Genomic DNA, 13,434 nt, shown 5'->3' on the forward strand with positions numbered 1-13,434 from the left:
TATATTATATTATATTATATTATATTATATTATATTATATTATATTAGCGGTTGAGCTCTTTGTGAAAGAGTTCGTCCAGGGAAGTGCTGCCACCTTGCCTATGTCAACCGCCAACCGGTAATGTGTTTTGAAGGTCAAAGGTGCTGGTGAAATTATAGGCACATGGGACTTGTCAACTTATGTCTCAGAGTGACGGGCGTCCGCCGTGGCAGTGCGTCTCATATCTTTGTGGTTTAAAGCTCTGAGTGGCACTGAAACTGCTATGTACAGGCGTATCGTTTACTACCTTACTACAACTAGATGTACAACTTGTTTATCCCGTTACTTGGTATTATAAAAAAAAGTAAAAAAAGCTACAGAATTATTCATAATTCATGTTAATTTTTTTTTATTTGTCACTTGTTATTCTGCTAAAATTTTGATAGCTATCTTGCTGTTCTTGAAATGGACTTTTGGCGATTTAGTCATATAAGATAATTTCATGCTATTATTTATACAGTATCAGTTATCGGTAAAATATTAGTCATGCAACAAGAAAATACAAACATTTCAAAAATAGAATTTGTTGTCTAAAATTTATGTTTATATGTGTTATGTTTATGTTTGCTTCGTTGTATTTTTTCTTTCGGTTTTTTGTATTAATTCTGTTTTTTGTTATTTCTTTTTGTGTACTTTCATTCTATTCTATTATAAAAAGGGCGGTCAGGGCTTAAGACTATAGTGTAAAGAAGTTTTCATAATAATAATGTAATTTAAAATTAATTTAAAAGTTCTTAACTAAATAAAAATTGTAAAGTACCTGTCATAAGGCTTGTTTCCCCACATATGAGCGACGCTGTTTACACTATAGGCGATGTTCAGGGTGATCGTAAATCTCATCACGAAGCTCACAACGAAACTGTTGAGCAGGCTTTCTTCCCACAGGTACATTGGTATCCCAACTGGTAGTATTATATTCAACAATGCGAACATCGGAATAAATGTTCTGTAAAAAAAATGTATTAGGACCATAGAAACAAAAAAAAAAATCAATATTTAATATTAATTTTTAAGTTCTTTGAATGTCACTATGTTTGACCACCACGATATTAAATTATTTTTGTGAAATTACTCCACTAGTTTGTAATAATTATTAATAAAAAAGATCGAACACAAAAAAGAAAAATATCCTTCAATCCGGCTGGATTCGCACCAACGTCTTCCAACAATCCGTGCCAGACTAGATTGGACTAGACCGTGTGAACTAAGCCACGGAACGAATTAGCAGATCTTATTTTTTCTACGTGCTTGTGGCAGATCTTTGTTTTTGGTTTTTAACGACTTTGTGCCGTAGCGCCATCTATGAGAAATTTATGAAAGTTTTAAGAATCTTTTTATATTTTTCGCAAATTTTAGTTAACACTAATAAAATTGAAGTTTAGGTAGCAGAAGAGCTGTTTGTGAAAGTGTTCGTCCAGGGAAGTACTGCCACCTTATCTATTTCTGCCGCCAAGCAGTAGTGTGAGTATTGCTGCGTTCCGGTTTGGAAGGGTAAGAGTGCTGGTGAAATTACCGGTATATGGGACTCGTCAACTTATGTCGAACCATCAACCACTCCTGAAGATGCCTCGTAGAGAGACGAAACACGTGTCAGGTATATTTTTCGTGGTGGTGTTTGTGACTTTACTGTTCTCCTTAGCATAACTAAGTAATCGCCACTTTTAGTGAAATTGAGTTATTAATTTATCTGGAGTAAGGAAACGAGATCTACAACTTGTGGGATTGGAGATACCATGGTTTTTATTGACATTTTTCAAAAGAAAATAAACTTTAGGTATCAATATCTCAAAAGTTACTAAAATGCAAATACGTTACTTACGACAAGGAGTGCAGTCTAGTTGCGCATATTTTATTAACTGCTTAAAAAATAAAAAATACTCATTGCACTATTTAACCTTTCCTGTGGAGCGGAGTAGCAAATTAATTTACTTCTATTTTTATTCATTTGGTTGCCTTGTAGAGAAAGCCTAATGGTGTTAAGTCCGCTATTTGTACTGTTTTGTGTGCAATAAGGTTTAAATAAATTAATTTGGATTTCTGTAAAATAACCCCTGAACGTATTAATTAGTTAACACTACTCTATTTTATAACTTTCCTGTGAGAATTTCGTAATGTAGTAATTATTGCAAAGAGGAATTTTGGTGAGATTGCAAATGGAAACTTGGGCGAGAAATACCTGATACTGTATCAAATAGTTTCCCTTTCACAAGGGACCAAACCAAAGGAAAACTGAGTGTCACGTTGCATAAGGACGTCAAGGAAAAAAGCATTGTAGAGATCCTAATCCTAAATATAAATCCTAAAGCAAATACTTTGCTACACAAAAAAGAGGTCTCATAGGTGACGAAGTATTTTATTATGGTTACATTAGTAACGAGGAAAACAGACTGCTATTAAGTGAATAGTCACAAAGGTTTACCTTCATGACTCAATTATTAGGTAAGCTTTTGAAAAGATGATGAACTGATATTTTTAGTTTCAATGCGAAAAGGCAATGGCACACTTCTCGAACACATGTTGCAAACCATTCTTGGCAAGAAAGTCGTGAAATATTTTACCCAACTATTATGTTAAAATCGAAGTTCTGATTACTCACTTTCCAGAAAAAGTCACAAACGTCTTCTTATGGCTATAGCCATGCACGGCAGGAGAAGCGACAACAACTGTTTTGCTCGATCAAATGTTTAGGTATTTACTATTAAATAACAGTCTTGTAAAAAATATACGATCCACCTAAGGATATTGTCTAAAGAAGAAGAACATACACTTTACACGATCATGTAAAATCTCGAAGTACAAGTTAAAATAAAAGTTTAAAACGAATTATTTAAGAATAAAATATCTAACTTTTCTCTTAATTTTCATATGGAGATATTTCTCTGTAGTACACAGAGAACCTGCTAAAATCTGATTTTCAACTGAATACCCTATAGTTATCAAAAAAGTCACATTTGTGTTAAAACTTGAAAACAGTGTTTTGACGATACGCCGCGCCGCCCGCATCAGACTCCACCGGGCGCTTGTCAACGTCAGATCTGTCCAATTTTCTGAGTATGTCCTTATTTAATCATGTTAATTTTCTGCGCGCGGATTGCGGATGCATGGTCGGTTCATCACACCTCAACTTCTAAAATCTATACTATACTTTAATCTATACTATACTTTTCCTTCATATGCACTGATCAAAGTCTTCTTATTGAAATAAATCGTAGGTTGTTTAGAACATCTTACATTTTTTGAATCCTGACAACAGGGTCCGCGATGAGATCATCCGAAGTTTTGCGCAGAGCAGCCCTCCTGTCTTCAACGGCGGGATGGGGAGTTAGACATAGCCAGCCTACGTGAGCGAACCAGAATCCACGCCGTACGTCGTGAGGGTCTGCCACCGTCTCCGTGTATTTATGGTGTACCCGGTGATCCAAAGCCCATGTGTAGATGTCCCGCTGGAAACATAAATTTCTGTAAGGCTATTTAATTAATACTAAATTTGTAATTCCATTAAAATGTATACTATGTGTGATAATATGTTCATCGATGTCTTTACTTCCAGGTTATTGAAACTCATCAATTTCTCAGTACATGACCATTAGTAAATTGTTTGTTGAATTGCGTACCTCCTTTCTGGATTTAAGTAAGTCAATTATGTTCAATTAATTGACGCTTGTCGTTGAATGAGTGTAGTATGTTTTGTTGAATAAGTTTTCTATGTTTGTATTAGCATACAGGGTTTATCAAATAGGTCCGATCAAATTGAAAACATTATTTGAAAACATTTAGCAAAAATATATATCTAAAATTAGCGAAATGAAATTGGTTCCCTAGGAGGACTACAATTTTATTTAGCCAGTTAAACATTATGGATTTGCCAAATTTGTTTATTTCCGTGACTACTAAAATATGATCGAAAATTTATATTACACCGTGTATGGTAGGTACTAAGTAGATATAGCAAAGAGTTTAGTTTTAGTCACGAAAGAAAAAACAATGGAAGGGCCTCATCGACTAGTATTAGAAACGCTGTCGCCAAAACTCACACTTACATAATATTATAACACTATGTTTTTGATATTGTTAATGATGGTCGTGGCTTCTAGTTTAAAAAGAAAATAAATTAAACTCTACGCAGTTGGCATATCGCTGAAATTTCAATACCTATTATTGCAAGTTACGACGTTTTGATTTTGTAATTGAAATTTCATTCATTCTGCCGCTATTTAGCGGCAATAGCTGAAAGACTTTGAGATGACGACTGGGTAATGTTTTCCAAAAAAAGTCGACCACGTTGCAGCGGTTTAAGATTTAGTTTCATTTCTTATAGTTATAACAAAAAAATCCATTACGATGAACAAAAAATGGAAAACTATGAAACAGCACTATGGATAATAAATATTACAGGAACGACTATAATTTTTGCACTCCAAAGTAGCAAATTTTTTATTGGCATTTTTCCATGATTTTCCAGGTTTTACGCGAGATAATTAACACCACCATAGCCTACAAAGCGAAAATTGGAGACTGAGTTCAAGTACGTGGAACTCCGCGTGCTGTTGGCCCACGAATCGCGCCCAATAAGCACTTGTACTGTATTTATTGTTCTGTGGTTTTTGGTTTTGTAGGTTTGCAAGTATAAAAAACGTTGGTGTTTTTTAATTCGCTAATGGTCGAAGAAAACAAAATTTTGTTGAGATGTCAAATCACAGGTTTATTAACGTATTAGTTTATTGCACCTTTTGGTTCATTAGTACTGAAAATATCAAAATCATGGATCAAATTCGCTGCGAGTATGCCACTCGTTAATTAGTCAGTAAGTTTTTAACTCTGTGCCTTTGAATTGAGGTTAAACTACTTATCAACCCTTCCTATCGTAAATTATATGAAAAACACGTGATATATGTAATTTGTTGCATAACAATGGAAGCTATAACATTCAAATTACGTAAGGATTTATGTTACGTGTTGTTAAAGGATCTATTTTTTCTTCCATACAACTTGGGCCCAAAGATGTACTTCAAGCCTACTTGGTGATACTATCATATGTTTTTGTATAACATATTACCGTGAATTCATAAGAGAGAGAGAGAGAGAGAGAGAGAGAGAGAGAGAGAGAGAGAGATAATGTGACAATTTTTCATTGTTAAAAATAATTAAGTGAGAATAGGGTCAGTAACGGGTTCGAAATTATTAAGATATTTATTTTATTTCATAATTATCACACTTAACCGATTGAACTGATAATTAACCGATATGAGTCCGATAATTATCCGTGCTGATTCATAGTTGTCTCTTTAATTCTTGACTAAAAATGTTAAATACAGAGACAACTAAATAAACACGAAGGAAAATATTTGAGAAAACGATTTGGTTTGCGACGTTTTTGAGAATGACATTTGACACCACAGACCACATACATTTATTTTCTTTCTTCCGTGCTTAACACTTTTGGATACGTCTCGGATACAAACACAAGACACAACATTGCTAGCGGTAGCATTTTGTTATTTCAATACATTTTTAAAATATAAAGATAATTATTAAGGTAAGTTAAACAAGATAATTGTGTAATAATTTAATTTTAAATAATTTAACTGCCTCTGTGGACGAACGGTTACCATGCCGGACTGCCACGCAGAGGCCCCAGGTTCGATTCCCGGGCCGGGAGAAATGTTTGTATGGCCTACATTTATTTCTCTCGTGAGTTTGGGTGTAATTTGTGGTTGTCTATGTGTGTGTCCATGGCACCCGCGACCCAGGGCTTCCCTAGTGCGTGGCTATACAATACAATACAATACAAAAATTCTTTATTGTACACCAAAAAAGGAAACAAATACAATACAATTAAATTAAAAATAAGCGGTGGTACAATGGGCGGTCTTATCGCTTTAAGCGATTTCTGCCAGACAACCTTTGGATGGAAGTAATTATATAATTCATAGGAAAAAGACGGTGGTGTATGAAGAATTAGTAAATCAACAGATAAAAATTGATAAATAAATACAAATATACATATATTTATAAATAAATAATAAAACCAATACATATATATGAATATCGTAAACTACTATATATTCTCATACTTATAAATATAAAAATTTCTAAAACTTAATTTCAAAACATAAAAATACCTAAGCAGTCCAGGTCACACTAAATTAAGGTAGTGTACTTTAACCATATTTTTGAATATATTCAATGATTTCGCTTGTTGAATAGACAAAGGTAAAGCGTTCCACAAACGAATAGCCTGAACAGTAAAGGACTTGTCGTAATACTGGGAGGTATGCAATGGCATCTTAAGTTGGAGAGTTGAAGAAGAGCGCAGAAGTCGGGGGTTGTATTGATGGGCGAATTCAAATCGCTCCTTAAGATAAGGTGGTGTGTGAGGAATGAATAAGATGCCATAGAGAAGATTAAGAATATGAGCATTCCGGCGAAGTCTAATGGGTAACCACTTCGGCTCATTGCGATAAATGGAAACATGGTCAAATTTCCTCAGACCATAAATGAAACGGATGCAAAAGTTTTGTAGACGTTCGAGTTTGTTGAGCTGTTCTTCGGTTAAATCCAGATAGCAGGCATCAGCATAATCAAGAATTGGAAGAAGAAGAGTTTGGGCAAGCGCAGTTTTCGTGGCAATAGGTAAAAAATTACGTAACCGTCTGAGAGATGCGGCAGACGCAAACAATTTGCGGCTGGTCTCAACTAATTGAGGTGCCCAAGATAGCTGCCTATCAATAAGTATACCTAGATTTTTAACATTGTCACTAATTTTAATGTAGGTGTCGTCTATAATAACCTGCGGCAAGCGAAACCAATCTATCTTGGATACCATTCTAGAGCTGCCAATAATAATCATTTGCGTTTTCATTGCGTTCAGCTTAAGACCAAATTGTTTACTCCACGTCGAAATATGACGGAGATCATTATTGATTACCTCAATGGCTTCGTGCAGGTTTTCAAGCTGCCGGTGAGTGTAAATTTGTAAATCATCTGCATACAGGTGGTAGGATGAGGTAAGACTGCGGGAAATTGAATTAATAAAGATCGAGAAGAGAAGAGGAGATAAAACGCCGCCCTGTGGAACGCCAGCATTAATATGCTATGTTGAGTGTGTGTTATTATTATTATTAATTATCACTTCGAACCCTAGTCAATATACATTTCGTCGGCTTTGCGCTCCAGATAGGCTTCAGTGTTTTTGGCTATCTTCCTAAAGAATTAAGTGGTGCAGAAAGTTAATTGTGTGACATAGGTATATGGGTCATTCTTTTTTTCTATCGACAATCTAATACTAGCTTAAAAGGTTTTGACAAAAAATAAAAAATTAGAATTTGTTTAAAAATATGTTTTGAGATTACTGTCCAATGTCCAATGATTGATTATAGATGCCATAAATTAACTGTGCATCAATGTTTTACTAGATTTACTCTGAAAATTGGAAAGGTTTTGTGTATGGTAACAAAAATTTAAAAAAAATCAATTTCGTTACCTTGGGGTTCCCTAGGTGACGAAATTGATTTTTTTTTAAGCCAAGCGATATCTTTTTTTTAAGTATTATTATTATCATCCTTAAAACTAGAAAAAAAAGTTATTCTTCATCACGTCATTTAAATCAGAAAAGGTTACTTAACACCACTCGGTAACATTTCGTCATATCAGTTACCAGTTTTTTTAAATATTATTTTATTAACAAGGGAAAATTTAATGTACATAGGCTATAACACCTTCAATATAATAAACTATAATTAAATACTTAATTTTAATACATATGTATGAAATGTTGAACACAAATACCTTTTGACTCTTGCAAAGGTGACACATTTGTAACAGAGTAGTGGTAAAGTGACAGTGTGGTAATTTTTTTGTAATGTTGCATTTGATAGTACATCATATTTTTAGCTGTTCCGCTTTCATTTCTATGTTTAGTTTCGTTTTCCTTGTCATTGCTTTTTGAACTATTTAATTTTTTGTCTTCCTTATTCTGTCGAGTAAGTCTTTTTTATATTTCTGTAGCTTTCTCTATGATTCTAGTAATTGGTGTTTTAGCTGAACTTTTTCGATGTAAAGCCTCTTCTGACTTGCTTTCTTTTTCTTGCGCTGGAGTCGATTCACGAGATTGAGGACTTAAAGGATGTAACATCGGACTTGAAGGAGGGGGTGTAGAAGCAGGCGTGTTCAACAAAACGTTTCTTAAAGCTATCTGTTTTTCTCGTCGCTTCTTGTTCCTAATCTTAATTAATCTGTGTTCTTCTGTTGTCATGTCTTTAACAAGCCTTTTCCGAGCATGATGTTGCTCTAAATCTTTTCGTTAAATTTGTTGTGGTTGAGGTTGGTTTTCCTTTTTTCACTACAACGTCGTCGCTGCTCTCAACTGCAGAAAGTGGTATTTTTTCTGTTTAGATACCTGAAAGGAGTAAAACAATATTTAATTTGATGAAAATATTGAGCATGTGAAAACATAATCTCTACCACTGTTGCAAGCAAAAAATTCCAGAATATTTACAAAAAATACCACTCATCCGACCGGATCGAAGGATTTTTTTCTGAGTGTTTTTTCTGTTTGTTCGATCTTTGTATTAATAATTAAATACCACTCAGTCACGAAAAATACCACCCAGTCACAGGTTTGTGACGAAGGTACGGACGTGACGGAGTTGTAAAAAAGCGACATGTGCCATTTTCAGGCATTACCTTATTACAATTTGGAGCTAAAGTTCAGCTTATATAAAAGAATTGCCAGAAAACGCCATAATTACAAGTAAATATTAAAATAATATGAATATTTTAAAGGTTTAACTTACGTGACCGAGCGGTTGCAGAATAAACACACTCACCTCCTTTTGCAATCTAACGGTGACTGGTTCGACTCGCCAATGTAGCCGGGTGCAAGTTGCAGTCCGAGGAGATTAAGGGAAACACACGGGTCTGTAGCGCTCAAGGTTAAAACCGCGTATTTCGAAGTAGGTGTTTTAAATGCGCGTGACAAAAGATAGCAATTAAATTACTCATAACCAGAGACACCAATAAAAAATTTCCTAATTAAAAATATTGTTTTAAGTTGTCATTATTAATTTACAATATATGCGCAGTTCAAGAACGTTTTTAAAATAAATCAAGCCATAAGATTCTTTTAGGAAAGCGGTTTGTAAACGCACGAAGTGCTGAGGGACACATATTATATATTTATATGGATTTCACCTCTGTCACACTTTTTGAGTACAACGTCACGATGTTTTTGTTCAATTAATTAATAACTACGAGTGACATTTTTAGAAATCCAATAGGTCATGTTGTTAACAAGAACATAAGAATAAAAAACCAAAAAAAAACCAGTAATTACTACCATTATTTTTGTTAGCTTTGGAGGAGACAAGCCATTGTCAATAGAAAAAAAGAACGTCCCATATATTTTTTTTCACAAAATATAATCGGACGGTGTTTAACTCGGTTCTAGTAACGCATACAGTAGTACTATTTTACGGTGCTCATTGGAATTGCTTAAGAATTGAGGAGCCGCAGAAATTATATTTCAAGGTTGCGGCGGCGGGTCAGCGTGACAATTGACACTCATTTGAAATTCAGTCGTGCGCAAGATACCCAATGAATACAATTCCGGTTGGTCTATGGAAGTATAAATGTTTTGGCTTCTAATTTATGATAGATTACTTAAAAAATCTGAAATGTGTCTTTAAACAAATCTGTATTTGATTTTCATATCTTGAGCTCCGGTAATATATTTATTGAAGAAAACATATTATAATGAATTTCTAGACAAATGTAAGTAAACCTCATGATATTAATGTAACGTAAACCTAAAAAAGCAAACGCTGGTAATAAAGAGTCCGAAATGTTATCATTAAATTGAATTTGATTACAATCGTTCATGCTTATGAGATTTGTATGTGTGTGAAAGCAAAAATTTTATCTTGATGGAAAATTATGTGATCAATTTTGGATAGGTACCAAAAAAATGTTAATGGAAATTTTAATTTAATCTCGGAAAAAGAGACGAAGTGTACCATTTGTATTTTGTTGTTGTTGTCTTAAGACAATAAGTACTTGAATCATCGTCAACCCGTTAGATGTCCCGCTGCGGGGCACACCGGTCCCATCTCACGATATGGTTTAGCCACGCTGGCCCACGCTGTGCTTGTACGAAGGTAGTGAGTCTCTTTCCGTAATTATGTAGATGTCATCATGATGTTTGCCGTCATCATACCGTAAGGTATTGCTATTAACCCATCACACATCCTAGAGACACACGGTGTCCCTAACTATTTTTTTTTTAATGTTTACATTTTTCTTTATAAATTAAAAAATGGTAGATGAAAACACAGCTGCGCGTTAGATACACCTTGTCGTTCTAGAACGCTACAGTACCAAAATTGTTAGGAACACCGTGTGTCTCTGGGATGGGTGATTGGTTATACATCCATAATGTACGTTACTTTAAAATTAGTCATCGATACAATCCTCTATAAAGGTTTGAACCGTAGAATTCTCAATTGAGAAGGAGCCGTACTCGCACGGGATACCACTGCTTATACACATAATACTCGAATAAAATTACATTGAGACTTGATGAATATACGATTGAGTAATATGCATAAAAGAACTATCATAATAAATCATCGTAAAAATCCGTTGCAATGTTATGTCTAGTTCCCAAACGGTCTATTGCTTTAATAAAACAAGTTTTCAAATTATAATTCAAATATAATAGGTATACCTCAAAAAGTAATTGGTTTACATTTCACTTTTGTGAATTATGTATTTATGTTACCAAGCATGCCGTAAAAGTTTATATAAACAAAACAAATATTTAACGCTCAGAGATTAGGCATTCAAATAAGTGTTACTATGCATAGGCTACGTCCTTGTCATCAACATATTGTTAATAGAAATCAGAGTGGCTCATAACTTATAAGTATATTTATATCATGTGTGTATGAGGAATTAAGTCTATTTATTTACCTATGGAATATAAAATGCTTATTAAAAAAATTAAGTTACTAATCAAGATAGGTAAGTTTTAACTGAGTGATATAATTTTTTACTAATCAGTTACAAAAAATAAGTACGCATTTGACCTCCATCTCTCCTGATGGAAAGCGATGATGAGGTCGGCGTTGGAGTATGTACACCTAAATAATGTCTATTCACTATCCCCTCGAAAGGGTCTAAGTTATACAGTTCAGGGAACAAGTCTGCAGGCAGGGAATTACACTTCATAGTTCGCCATATAAATCTGGACGCGTAACGCTTCGTGCGAATTCTTGGAATATCTACAACAACATAGGGATGGAACCCCAGCCTACGTTTAGTCCCCCGATGATGGAAAGGGGTTGATTAGATATCCATGAGATAGATAACACTGTTTCCTGAAATTAGTGCGGATTGTTGTCCTGAAGGCGTTGCCGAAGAATGACGTGACCGTGGTAGGTGATTAGTATTCCTTATTGTCGGATTTATTACGCAATCATAAGGAAAATTACTATCAGTAGACATGCTTTATCAGCTGAGTATGAGTATGTTACACTTTTACTCAGACAGCTGGTAACACGTCTACCTCTCAGGCTGCTAACAGATTATTATTAATAATAATAATAACGTGTGCGTTATTATTATTATTAACTAGGGAAACCCTGTGTCACGGGTGCCATGGATTCAACCCCTAGTTTGTCGCTCTTAGAGGAGGAATATTTTCTTTAAATTTAAATGGGATGGACCATGGAATGGGAGGAACCATCTTTCCAATAAAAAAGAATCGTCAAAATCGGTTCACAAATGTCGGAGTAACTGCGTAACTACATACAAAAAAATGCAGTCGAATTAAAAACCTCATCATTCTTTGAAGTCAGTTAAAACCAGCGAATATCTTTAGGCGCATTCATGACAACGAATCCGTAAAGTTTTATATCATTGAGTTAGGTCTTTTCCGTGGGCGTAAAAAATGTCAGATGGAAAGTATGCGGATGGATGAGCGTAAATTAAGCGGAAACATTTTGAAATAGACGTAGAAAAGACACAATTTACACTTGTGTCATTTCGAAACGAATTTCAGGATTGTTGCTTCATATTTCTTCAGTTAGTCTTAACATTTTTAAAGGTGTTTTTAATATCATATCATTTAGGTTTATCATTTCCATTTTAACTAATAAAACTACAATAAGAACAAACGCCAAGGAGTATCTGCTAAAGACCAGGAATAAAGACTTTAGTTTTATAGTGTCTAATCAGTAAGTAGCAGTAGAGCTCCCTGTGTTCGTCCAGGGAAATACTGATCTCTTGCCTATTTCTGCCGCCAAGCAATAATGTGAGCATTACCATGTTCTGAGTTTGAAGGGTGATGGTGAAATTACAAGCACATAGAACTTGACAACTTATGCTTATTAACTCAGACTTTAGCTATTTAAAGCTCTGAGCGACTGCGAAGGGATGGACAGGCGTGTCGCGTACCACCAGGCGCACGACTTGTTTGTCCTGTCAAAAGTAGACCAACTGCCTAATCTCAAACTTGGTAATTTCATGTACTTTGAAATCAACTCCGGGACACTTCATACCAATTGGTCCTATCGGATATTGACTTATGTAGCGCTCATAGCGCTAATCGCTGAACGATCGAAGTGTCGTTTTCGGGCAGAAGTTATTATTCTAATGTAAGAGTCGTATGGTATCATTTCCTGAAGGTACGACTCGACTTCATGGTGGCGTATATTATAGAGTTGTTACACACGGCGATTTTAAGCAACGATGCAAACGCGCGTCTGCATCGGTACAAAAGCGCGATTGCATAGTTACACTTGCGATTTATAAGCGATTGCATCGATGCAATCGCCCGTTTGTATCGATGCAATCGCACGTCTGCATCGATGCAGTCGTGCGTTTGCATCCACGCGGTCGGGAGTCTGCATCGCTTCTAAAAGTTGCCTTGTGTACATAGGGGGGAGTATACGTACACGTATAATATGAAATACCTACATCATATGTTTTTGAACACGATATACACTTACCGTACCTAACCGTAACCGTACCTATTAATAGTTCTCTTGGTCGTTATAAATGGTGATTGGAGGGTGTAGGGGTCAAAATTCAAGGTGGTGACGAGGCTCGCCGGAAACCACAAAGTACTTATAAACACGCCAACATTCCGTTATCAGTATAAAGCATATAAATGTGTATTTTTAGCTTTTGTACAAAAAATGTAAATTTAAGCATTTATTTGTCCACATACTCTTATATGTATGTACAAAATATTACACTTAACACTACAATACATGACAATAGGCTGTAATAATGAACTATTTAAGTTGTAAAACCCCGCATAACACCCAAAATCAAAAATCAAAATCAAAATAATCTTTATTTCATAGGTAAGCATTATTACACTTGAAATCGTC

At 34.9% G+C, this 13,434-nt stretch overlaps 1 protein-coding gene across 1 annotated transcript in view; it reads right to left on the bottom strand.

Annotated features, from left to right (window-relative positions):
* The window catches only part of LOC113227115 (acyl-CoA desaturase 1-like), a 42,557-nt gene that overhangs the window by 1,708 nt on the left and 27,415 nt on the right, over window positions 1–13,434 (bottom strand). The window contains exons 4-5 of the mRNA XM_026459992.1: window positions 3,272–3,483; window positions 801–986 (exon numbers count right to left, since the gene is read on the bottom strand). Coding sequence (XP_026315777.1) covers window positions 801–986; window positions 3,272–3,483 — 398 coding nt within the window. The remainder of the gene's footprint in view (window positions 1–800; window positions 987–3,271; window positions 3,484–13,434) is intronic.

The sequence above is a fragment of the Hyposmocoma kahamanoa genome, unplaced genomic scaffold, assembly GCF_003589595.1.
Source record: "Hyposmocoma kahamanoa isolate Upper Pololo Valley unplaced genomic scaffold, ASM358959v1 202, whole genome shotgun sequence".
Classification (NCBI taxonomy): Eukaryota; Metazoa; Arthropoda; class Insecta; order Lepidoptera; family Cosmopterigidae; genus Hyposmocoma; species Hyposmocoma kahamanoa.